Source organism: Mus musculus, chromosome 4 (genome assembly GCF_000001635.26).
Source record: "Mus musculus strain C57BL/6J chromosome 4, GRCm38.p6 C57BL/6J".
Taxonomy (NCBI): Eukaryota; Metazoa; Chordata; class Mammalia; order Rodentia; family Muridae; genus Mus; species Mus musculus.
Genome location: NC_000070.6, coordinates 117,754,929 through 117,766,089, shown reverse-complemented (window position 1 = coordinate 117,766,089; position 11,161 = coordinate 117,754,929). Strand labels below are relative to the sequence as shown.

The following is an 11,161-nucleotide window of genomic DNA, read 5'->3' as shown; positions in this document are numbered from 1 at the left end:
ATTATGGTGTCTCTTTTGTCTACAGAGGCTGTGCACCCTTCCTGTGTTATCAAGCCTTTCTTCTGTTTCTCCACTGAGATCAGAGAGACTGGCTTGACTGAAGTCTCAGATCGCGGTTTCCCCAACACTCCTTTCTGTCAAGCAGTTGCTCAAAACTGTAGGTTAGAGGGTCTAGGTAGAGAAGGGCGGAGTGGGGTAGGGGATAGGGGGTTTGTGGAGGGGAAACTGGGAAGGGGGAATAACATTTGAAATGTCAAAAAATAAAATAATAACCAATAAAAACTGGGGGGAAAAGTGCTAACGTTCAGTGGTTTCCCGGACCCTGCAGGCATAAGGCCTACAGAGTTCTGGGATTGCATGGATGCTGAGTTGGGAGGGGACTGGGTGGGTGGGTGTGGCCTTGACTCCGCCCAGTGCTCAGAGGCAAATAAAAACTCCACGCAGCCATTGTGGGATTATGGCGTAGTAGTGTTGGGACCCACGCCTGTGACGGTGTAAGGGCCGGGCAGCCTCCCGTTTGTTCTCAACTTGGGTCTCAGCCGGCATGGAGCAGGACAATAAGGAACAGGCTATGCACCAGCCTCCCATGGTGAGTCTTTGGTCCACCCTAGGGTGGCGCAGGTGTTGGTGAAGAATGGAGGGTGTGGATGGGGTGAGGCTGGCGGTGGGGGGGGGGGGGGAGGGAGAGAGGGCACAGCCCAAGGGAGGCTTGTTTAGTCAAGTATGTTTTAAAGCAAGCGTTAGAGTCTGTGTTGGGGGGGAAGGACTCACCTGAACTTTATAGAGAGGAGTCTGTATACCACCATGTGAGGGGTGGGGAGGGAAAATTTACTAATTGGAGCCCTTTGCCAAACTCAACTAATAGTTCTTGGGTTACTTTTTTTTTTTTTTTCTTTTTCGGGAGGAGGAGGGGAGTTTAAAGATGGTGTTGCTGGGCAGTGGTGGCGCACGCCTTTAATCCCAGCACTTGGGAGACAGAGGCAGGCGGATTTCTGAGTTCGAGGCCAGCCTGGTCCACAGAGTGAGTTCCAGGACAGCCAGGGCTACACAGAGAAACCCTGTCGTGTCTCTGTGTAGCCCTGGCTGCCCTAGAACTCTCGGTAGACCAGGGATCTGAGAGCGATTGTAGGGACAGATTTGTGTACTGCCGTTGAGGAGGAAATTTATTTATTTGAATCCTTTGCCAGACTCCACTGGTAGTTTTGGGGAGTCCGGGTAGGGGGGAGGTTGAAAGATGTTTTTTCTTTGTAGCCCTTGCTGTCTTGGAACTTTCTCTGTAGACCAGGCTGGCCTCAAACTCAGGTCTACCTGCCTCTGCTTCCAGTGTTGGGATTAAAAGTGTGAGTCACCATGCTATTTTTTTAAATTTAATTATTTTCTTATTTTGAGACCAGGTCTCTAGGTAGTCCTCTTGTTCTGGGCTATGTAGACCAGACTAGCCTCAAGCTCAGAGACTGGCTTGCCTCTGCCTTCCAAGTGCTGGGATTAAAGGCGTGTGCCACCACTGCCTGGCACCACAACTGTTTTTAATAACAAATATTAAAGCCTCTAACCCAACCCCGTCTCCAAATGTGCTCTTAAATAGGGAGGCTCACTTGAAGGCTAGAAAGCTATTGTGACAATCCAGGTGAGGGTTTAAATAGTGAGCCCTAACATGCAGAAGGAGAATCTAAACATGGGGAGTTATTTTGGAACCGGAACGAGGACTGGTGGGAAGTATTTGGGAAATAGAGGGCCACTCCTGGTGGGAAGAGGCCAGGAGCCCTGGAAGTAATCCTCCAAAAACTTTGTTAAGACAGTCTCTACAAAGGCTGGCTATCCTGGAATTCATTATGTAGACTAGGCTAGCCTCTTAACTCACAGAACACATGCGGCTCTGCCTCATGAGTGCTGAGACTAAACGCCTGCACCCTGACACCCGGCCTCCCCGAAAGTCTTACTCCAAGTCAGGCACAAGTCTACTCTGATCTATCTTGGCTGTTCGCCGTGCAATGGCGTGTTTTACACATGTATGATGCATATTGAGCACATTCATCCCATATGCCCCTCATACCACCTCCGATTCCTGCTCTCATGCACACTGGGTTTAAATGCTCATGGCTTGTTCCTTATATTTTTAGGAACCCACTGAGTTTTCCTAGATGCCTGTAGGTTTTGGGTTTATTTAGTAAATCATGAATAATTTACCAGTACAATTTATACAAATGACTCTCCTTACTTCAGCAACTTTAAAAAATACCACTAAGTCCTTAACTAAGGGTAAGTTTCATGTCCGTGTTCCCCTCTAAAGTTTACAAATGTGCCTCCATAGCAAAAAAATTTTTTTTAGAATCTCTAGCCCTTTACTGGTCTGGAATTTACTATGAAAACCAGGCTGCCCCTTAACTCACACACAGATCTGCTTGCCATGTATCACCGTACCCAGCTTGCCAAAATACTAATTCTGTACTGTTAAAATTAGTAACAATTTCTTTTGTATATATTCTGTAACTATTTTCTTCATGGTTTTCAGGGATATTGATGTACGCTGCTTAAGTTCAAAAGTACAATTGGTGTCGTGACATTATGCTTTATATATAGTATTATATAAATTTCAGGTTTATGATCTTTATATATATTAAACATTTATTTATTTTATGTATGTAGCTGAAGCTGTCTCTGACACTGTTGCTGTCTCAGACACACCAGAAGAGGGCATCAGATCCCATTACAGATGGTTGTGAGCCACCATGTGGTTGCTGGGAACTGAACTCAGGACCTCTGGAAGAGCAGTCAGTGCTCTTAACCTCTGAGCCATCTCTCCAGCTCCCTATCTTTATATTTCTAATCTAGATCTCAGTATTAAATGTTGTTTAGTTACAGTAATATCCTTTTTTTTTTCCCTCCAGACAGGGTTTTTCTGTCTAGCCCTGGCTATCCTGGAATTCACTTCCTTTGTAGACCAGGCTGGCCTCACAACTATCTGCCTGCCTCTGTCTCTTGAACAATGAGATTAAGGGTGTGCACAACCATGCCCAGCAAGTAATACACTTTTGATTGTGCTTCTTCACTTCAGCCTCTAGAGACCCATAGGCAGGAGGCAGAGGCAGGTGGATATCTGAGTTCAAGGCCAGCGTGGTAGAGATTCAGAACAGCCAGGGCTACACAGAGGAACCTTGTCTTGAAAAACAATGTTTGCAGGGCAGGTAAAGAGCAATGACTTTGCCACTTTGTTAATCTGGGGGTGAATTTCTGTCTTTATAGCTGGCTTTGCTATGGGACTTTAGATGGGATTTTTGCTTTGTTCTTTGAGACAGGCTCCCACCTTGCAACTCTGTTTATACCATGGAGCCCAGGTTAAGAGTAAACTGACTTCAGGCACGTACTGCTTCACCTTGATCAAATATAGGGCTTTTCTTCCTGTTGGTCTCTTTTAACCCAGGGTTCTCTTTGTGGCATGCCTAAGTTGTCCTAGAACTCACTTTGTAGACCAAGCTGGTCTATCAAACACAGATCCGAGTCTGGATATGGCCCTCTCAGAGCTCAGGAGCCCCAGATACACCTTATTAAAATTCTGTTAGGATAGGAGTGTGCTAACAATGGAATTCTCTTAAAAATTTTAATGTAACACAACTGACTAATGACCATATTAGTATTCTCTGAAGTCTACTATAGTCTGTTTTCTAACAACTTGCAGTTTAATTTAAATGTATCGAGTCATTGGTATTTAGAATTGTCAAAAACAAAACTTCACATGCATAAAAAAGACTCATTCCACACACCATTAATGAAACAGTGCTTGACAGTTAGACATGGCCTGTATTTACTCAATACACACTAGGTCTGGTGGGATGGCTCAGCAGGTAAAGGTGCTTGCTGCCAAGCCTAGGGGCCTCAGCTTGATCCTAGAACCTACCTGCAGGAAGAGAGGTTTTCTTTCTTTTCTTTGTGGTTTTTTAAAAAATTTTTATTTTATGTATGTGAGCACATTGTCTCTCTCTTCAGACAGACCAGAAGAGGGCAGTGGACCTCATTATAGATGGTTGTGAGCCACCATGTGGTTGCTAGGAATTGAACTCAGGACCTCTGGAAGAGCAGTCTGCTCTTAACTGCTGAGCATCTCTCTAGCCCAGTGGGGTTTTTTGTTTGTTTGTTTGTTTCTTTTTGTTTTGTTGTTGAGACAAGGTTTCTTTCTGTAATCCTGGCTATCCTGGAATGCAGAGATCTGCCTGCCTCTGCCTTCTGAATGCTGAGATTAAAGACGGACGTGTCCCAACACACCCAGCTAAGAGGTTTTATTTGTGTGCATATCATGTATGCACCTTTCCATGTGAATATGAGCATGCATGAGGAGGTCAAAGGACAATATTGCATGTTATTCCTTGCCTTCCAGCTGTTTGAGATGGGCTAGTTTTGGTTGTTTACCAGTGTTATGGCACTGGGATAAGAGATGCTTTTTTTATTATTGAGCCTGGCTCTACATGGATTGGAACTGAGTTTGTGTGGCAACAGCTTGATCCATAGAAGTACCTTCCTAACTCTGGTCTTAATCTACCCATTCTGGTGTAAGCTGTAAACAGACAGCTATATGGTAAGCTCCATAGTCAAACAAAATTCTAATAAAGCGATGAGCTGTTCTAGATGGGACGCTACCTCCAAAGATCCAAATACGACAATGGCTACATAAGCAAAACCAACAAGGTCTCTTGGTGAGTGAACCATTTGTCATTGTATGGTAACTCATGCCTGTAAACTTTAGCACTTGGCAGCAGGATGAGGCAGGAGGATTACTCAAAGTAGGCAACACCCTGAGCTACACAGTCTCAGCCAGCTTGAGATTGGGAATGCAGAGCAGACTCTTGTCTCAGCCTGTCAAGCTCCTTGTGGCAAGCCATGGTCAGTTAACCATTGGCCTGTCCTGGGGGGCGGGGCAAGAAATATGTGGAGCTTAGAAGTGGAGCAAAGGGGAGTTTGTTCTCACATTGCTTTTCTTGTAGGATAATAAGATGTTGGTGCCAGTGTCGAATGTGCCCGTGTCTTCTGGAAACAGCGGATTTCATCAGCCACCAGCCACTCAATACTTACCAGAGATGATGAGGTCCTATATGGCATCAGCTGAGGAGCTCAGATGCAATGAGAGAGAATGGGAATCACAGCTCATTAGGTCGCTGCCTGAGCATGGTGTGAGGTGCCCCTCCCAGCTGGCTCCTATACCTTTCCAGAATTATTGTCAGAGATCGATTGGGAGGGGATCCCACGTGATGCCAGTTGGAAGTTCAGGTACTCTGGGAGTGACCATTTCCTTCAGTGAGAATCTAATGCCTCAGGGTGGCCTGCCAAGTTCCCGTGGAGTCTCAGTGATGGCCCATAGCAGTGCCCCAGCAATGCCTTATCCTATGCCTCCAACAGTACCTGCCACCACGGGCTCTTTAAAACATGGAATATTGTTGGTCCCAGGCATGGCTTCCGCTGGGACCCATGCTGTGGCTCCGTTTATGGATCAGATGTTGCACTCCATAAATCCCTGCAATCCTGAGATGCTCCCAGCTAGGTTCCAGCAATTGCTACCTTTAGACTCCCAAGATTCACTTGTGACTGAGTCAAATACCCAGGAAGAACCTTTCGTACGTGAGCCGCCCACACCTGCTCCAGAGGGGGCAGAGAGCCCCAGTACTTCAAGAGGGGCAACCAGGAGACAGTCCCCAGTTTCAAGGCCTTATGTCTGCACATATAACAGCTGTGGAAAATCTTATACCAAGCGCTCTCACCTTGTGAGTCACCAACGCAAACACACAGGTGAATGAGGTGTTGGGTGGAGGAAGGGATGTAGGGATCTTAGTTCTCTCTAAACTGCTCATAGATGTATTTTATTATGTGAATGAGTGTTTTTGCTTTTATGAATGTCTCTGTACCATGTGCATGCCAGGGGCCCACAGAGACCAGAAGAAGGTTTGGATCTCCTGGATGAAACTGGAATTATAGATGGCTGTGAGCCACCATGTGTTGGTGCTGGGAGTCGAACGTTGGTCCAGCAAGAGCAACAAGTACTTTTAACTGTAGCAACCCCCAGTTAATGCTATTCAGTTGACACTGCCAGTGGTGGTGCTCCTCGACACCCACCCTAATGTTCTGGGTTTCCGAGTGAAAGACATACAGCCTTTATATTTTTATATGCCTTAAACAGCTCAATGGTTGGGCCACTTCCTAAACCTTCATGTGGCCAATCTACCTCCTTCTGATATTCCCAAGTTATTACTTACTAGAACGTATATTCCATCTTGGCTGCCCCAAATGCAGCCGTGAGGCCCTCTCAGGTACATCCCCTAGCTCCTGCATGGCAGCTATGCTCGGTCCCACATGGTGTCTCCTCTTTTTCTTCTCTTGGCATGGCTGATTTCTTCTCCTCCTTTGGTCCCTTGCCTGGGAATCCTGAAAGTCCTGCCTCTGTCTCTGCCCAGCCATTAGCTGCCAGCAACTTTATATACCAATCAAAACCAACTGGGGGTAGGATTTCCTCAGTGTCTTACTGCAAATGTGTGGATTCTCATGAAATTTTGGGGTCCTGGATTAACTTAATACAAGCAGCATTAGACCAAACACACAACACTTTAACTCCTGAGCCAGCTGTCAAGCTCCTCCCAACCCCGTGGGATCATTGATTTGCAGTTGCTTAGGACTTTCTTTTCCAAGCTTGGAGCCAAGCCCTCCTGACCCACCAGCCTGCAGTCTCATCTAGGGGCCTTTACCTCCCACTGGTCTCCCTTTCCCACCCTGTGGCTTTTTCTACCTAATTTAACTCTTCCTGCCCCCTCCCTTCCCCAGGTGTGAAGCCCTTCGCATGTGACTGGAACGGATGTACGTGGAAGTTCTTCCGCTCTGATGAGCTTGGACGACACAAACGGATTCATACCAGATACCGACCACATAAATGCGATGAGTGTGATCGAGAGTTCATGAGATCTGACCATCTCAGGCAGCACAAAAGAACGCATCTGCCCAAGTAAGACTTCCTGCAGCCTCAAGCCAACAATGGATAGACAGATGAGACAGACAGTCCTCTTGCTCCTGCTCGGGAGCTTCAGCTCTTTCCTGTAGTCTCTAACCCAAGATTCAGTTGCTCAAGACCAGATCATCTCTGGGAAGGTGAAGGTTCGGATGGAGACAGGAAGTGGTGGGGAAGCCCACACGAAGCTCTGGATGTCACCATGTGTTTCTCAAAATCTGGTACCCTCCCCTCTCAGAGATTACTGACTTCTGCCAGCTGAGAAGGCAGAGCCAGAGATAGGATTTTACTAGAAAGCTTTTATCTCCTGTCAACCCCAAGTGTGGCTCTCTCATGACTGTTCCACAAAATCCCATGTTCTCTCCCTGGGCCTTCCAGGTTCCAGGGCCAGACCATGGGAAAGGTCTTTGAACTCTGTGCTTTTTTACATCTTAGTGCTGGAACATTCTGGATATACAATGTTGTCTTACCTCAGATTCTCTCTGGCCTTCACTGTCCGCATGCCCAGAGTTGGTCTCTTCCCTCCACTCTTGGGATAGAATGCCCATTTCAAGACATGGCATCTGGCATTTCATGGGGCCACCCAAACCAAGCCTTGTGAGGAGACTAATATGAATGGGAGATGGGAGAGAGGCAGGCAGCAAATCTCCCCCCAACCTCCATGAATTGTTGCAAGACATCGTATCGCTGACAGCACAATCTGTGGGGAGACCTGCTACACAGCCAGCGGACATGCCTGCATCTTCAAGGTTGGCCATCTTGGAACTGTTGCCTTGGGCCACTTCCCATTCTTTCCCTTTCACTTGATCTCCTTCCTATACCTTGGCTTTGAATATCCCAAATAAAAGTGTATAGGCCATTTAAGATGGCCTGGGGAGTAGGAGGGTTGACAAACCCCCTCAGTAACTTCAGGTGGCAGATTGTCATTATACACACATGTGCAGAGGTCAGAGACAACTTAGAGTCCATGATCTTTAGTGTAGGTCCCTGGGATTGAACTCAGGCTGTCAGCCTTGGCAGCAAGTACCTTTGATACAGGTTATATTATGTAGCCTAGGCTGACTAGCAGCTTTCCTGTATTTGCCTGGAAAGTTCTGGAGTTAAACCACCCAGCTGGCTTCAGGTTGCCTCTCCTGCCTGGCTTTCTGGTTTTGAGGGGCAGTAGCTATCCTGGTCATCTAGAACTTATTATATAAACTTGGCCATTTTACTGAGCATGAAGCTAACATAAAGAACCCTGTGGGGGCTCAAAGATTAAATTGAAAAGAAGGGAGAAAAAAAGAAAAAAAAGAAAAGGAAGTAAAAAGGAACTTGGTCATGCCCAAGCCAGTGGCAGAGTTAGATCCCAGGTATCGTGTCTGCCCTACAAAGTGGGTCTCTTCCTTAAGACCTGGCACCTTCTAAAGATAGTCTATAGACTTAGGTCCAGTCCCGTGCCAAGTACCGACTATAGGAAGGTGATGCCATCTTAGGCTTAAGGGACCATGTTCGACCTAGCTAGGTGCAGTGGCTCCTGGCAAGTTCTCCAGAGTCAGCTCACAAGCCTCCACAACACAGGACCTGAGGGGCTGAGGGACAGCTAAAGGATGTACTAGGAACAAAAGACCTCAAATGTATGTCATAGTCAAACCCAAAGGACTCAGCCGTGCCTCATTCTCTGGACATGGTCCTTGTGTTCTGGTTGAGCTCTGCACTGGGCACTGGGGGGTTAGAGGCAAAGTCACCATGACTGTTAAGGAGCAGAAAAGACCATGGGGAAAACTTTGAATATGTTAAGTGCAGTCAGGCTCCAGATGCTCTGTTATAAGCCCAGACTTACCCTCAGGCTCTGGGAAAGCCCCCAACAGCCTTGGCTCTGCCGGCTCTGTTCTGCATGGCCACTGACTGGGTCACTAGGCAAAGCAACTGCGGGCAGCCATTCTGACACGTTAAAGAAGGGCTCCTCTGTGTTGAGCTCCAGGCAACTGAGGTTAGGGATAGCAGAAGTCTCTTGTTCCCATTGACCAGTCTCTTCTTTGGGGCAAGCCATCTGTGGAAACAATGGGCCAGAACTGGTCTCCATCTTCCCCATGACCATGTATGAGACCAACAGACGGGGTTGTTAGGATGCAAGATGAGAGCTCTCCTGATAGCAACACTTGCTAAGGGTGAACTGGAGATAAACGGTGACCAGAGCTGATCCCTGCCTGTAGAAGTCAGAGCTACTGAAAGAGCTGTTAGAAAATGCTGTGAACTAGTTTGGTGTGACCAGTCGTACATATGATACAACATACTTGCCACTTTAAGTCATTTGAGTCTCTGAGCCTCCAGAGATGAAACCACTTTTGGATTTTGGTAACTGTTACTATCGTCATCATATGTGAACCCATCCCTAAACCATGCAGTGGTTAGTTTTATATGACTTTACTGGTTTTACTCTGTCTGAGCTCCAATAAATTTTAATACAAAGATTTTGTCTTAAAGTCTGGATTTTTTTTTTTTTGTGTCACATTGTCACTTTCTTCCTGTGGTGGTCTGAATGAGAATGGTACCCACAGGCTCAAATGCTTGGATTCTTGGTCCCCAGTTGGTGGAACTGTTTGGGAAGGATTGGGGGGTATAACTTGTAAGGAGCCTCAGAGTTTGCTCAAGATACCCTAAGACCAAATTCTCAACACAAAGATTTATTTGCTCCAGAGGGCAGAGATAAAGGACAAAGACAAAAGAGATAGACGAAGAGGGGGAAGGGAGAAAAGAGGCAAGGGAAGGGGAGGGAGGGGTATTTGTGGAGGGGACGGGGGGATGAGACAAAGGACTACCTCTGGATAGAAGACAAACACGGCCCACAGACAAATGAGTTTATAAAGGTAAAAGGGAGAACTCTGTTAGGATGAGATGTTTAACTCTTGATTGGGCATGTTAACTAGGTGAGCCAAAGGGGTTTTTGGTTGCTGGAATTCAATGTTTGATTCTGGATCTTCATAGTCAGCCTCAGGAGGAAGTGGCCAAATAACGGGACAGACCTTGGTGTCTAACATTAGGGATTCCATCTAAAGGTTTTTAGCAAGGCAGAAGGGATGGGGGAGAAGAGCAAGGCCTCCCAGAGCCATGTTTGCAATGCTCAAGCTGGCTAGGGTCCCTTCATAACTTTGTTGAAGGTGTGTCACTCAGGTGGGCTTTGAGGTGTCAAATGTCCACACCATTCCCAACGTGATTTCTCTCCTCTGCCTCCTGTAGACATGGGCCCTCTGGACCTATGAGCCCCAAATTAAATGCTTTCTTGAATATGCTCTCTTGGTCACAATGTTTTATCACAGCAATAGAAAAGTAAGACGACGTCATGTTTGGAACAGGATGTGGTGACACATACCTGTGATCCCAGCCATTGAGCAAAGTGAGAGGAGGATGGCCAGGGGTCTGAAGTCATCCTTGGTTACATAGTTTGAAACCCGCCTGGGCTATGTGACACCTGTCTGGGGAAGGAGGAAGAGGTACAGGCTTAAGCGCTCATGAGTATGAGGGACACTAAGTTCAAAGTCTGTCTTTCTAGGAGAGTGATGGTCTAACTGTGTAGTCCAGCCTGGTCTAGAACTGGATAGTTTGGCTTTGAATTTGAGGTAATCCTTCTGCTTTAGCCTCCAGAGTGCTAAGATCACAGGCATGCACTGCCACACTTGGATAGCATGGAATTTACTTTATTGAACTTTGAGGTATGCTAAGTTCTTTTTAAAATTTCAATACTGGTGTAGGATAGCAAGTACTCCCTTGTTGAGCCATATCCCCAGCTTTTTACTTTTCAAATTCTGAAACACGCTCCTTAAGTTGCCCAGGCTAGCCATTCAGGGAGGGAATTGAGTCAACATCTTGCACCTGTTTTTCATCTTTTTTTTTTTTTTTTGCTTTCTATTTATTTATTTATTTATTTATTTATTTATTAGATATTTTCTTCATTTACATTTCAAATGCCATCCTGAAAGTTCCCTATACCTTCCCCCTGCCCTGCTCCTGCTTCCTGGTCCTGACATTCCCCTGTACTGGGGCATATGATCTTCACAAGACCAATGGCCTCTCTTCCCATTGATGGCCGACTAGGCTATTCTTGTTGTTCCTCCTATAGGGTTGCAGACCCCTTTAGTTCCTTGGGTACTTTCTCTAGCTCCTTCATTAGGGATCCTGTGTTCCATCCAATAGATGACTGTG

General features: G+C 46.4%; 1 protein-coding gene across 1 annotated transcript; it reads left to right on the top strand.

The window, feature by feature from the left end:
- Positions 1 to 423: 423 nt before the first annotated feature.
- On the top strand, positions 424 to 9,431 carry Klf17 (Kruppel-like factor 17). Its single transcript, NM_029416.2, has 3 exons — positions 424 to 589; positions 4,977 to 5,775; positions 6,802 to 9,431. Exons 1-3 carry the CDS (start codon positions 545 to 547, stop codon positions 6,981 to 6,983), a joined length of 1,026 nt encoding a protein of 341 aa, NP_083692.2. The 5' UTR covers positions 424 to 544; the 3' UTR covers positions 6,984 to 9,431.
- Positions 9,432 to 11,161: the final 1,730 nt, after the last annotated feature.

What these genes read in the sequence shown, in the direction of transcription:
- Klf17 (NM_029416.2), top strand. Translation starts at nt 545, where the DNA reads ATGGAGCAGGACAATAAGGAACAGGCTATGCACCAGCCTCCCATG. An exon ending in CTATGCACCAGCCTCCCATG is followed by an intron (nt 590 to 4,976) that starts GTGAGTCTTTGG and finishes CTTTTCTTGTAG; the next exon opens with GATAATAAGATGTTGGTGCC. An exon ending in TCACCAACGCAAACACACAG is followed by an intron (nt 5,776 to 6,801) that starts GTGAATGAGGTG and finishes TCCCTTCCCCAG; the next exon opens with GTGTGAAGCCCTTCGCATGT.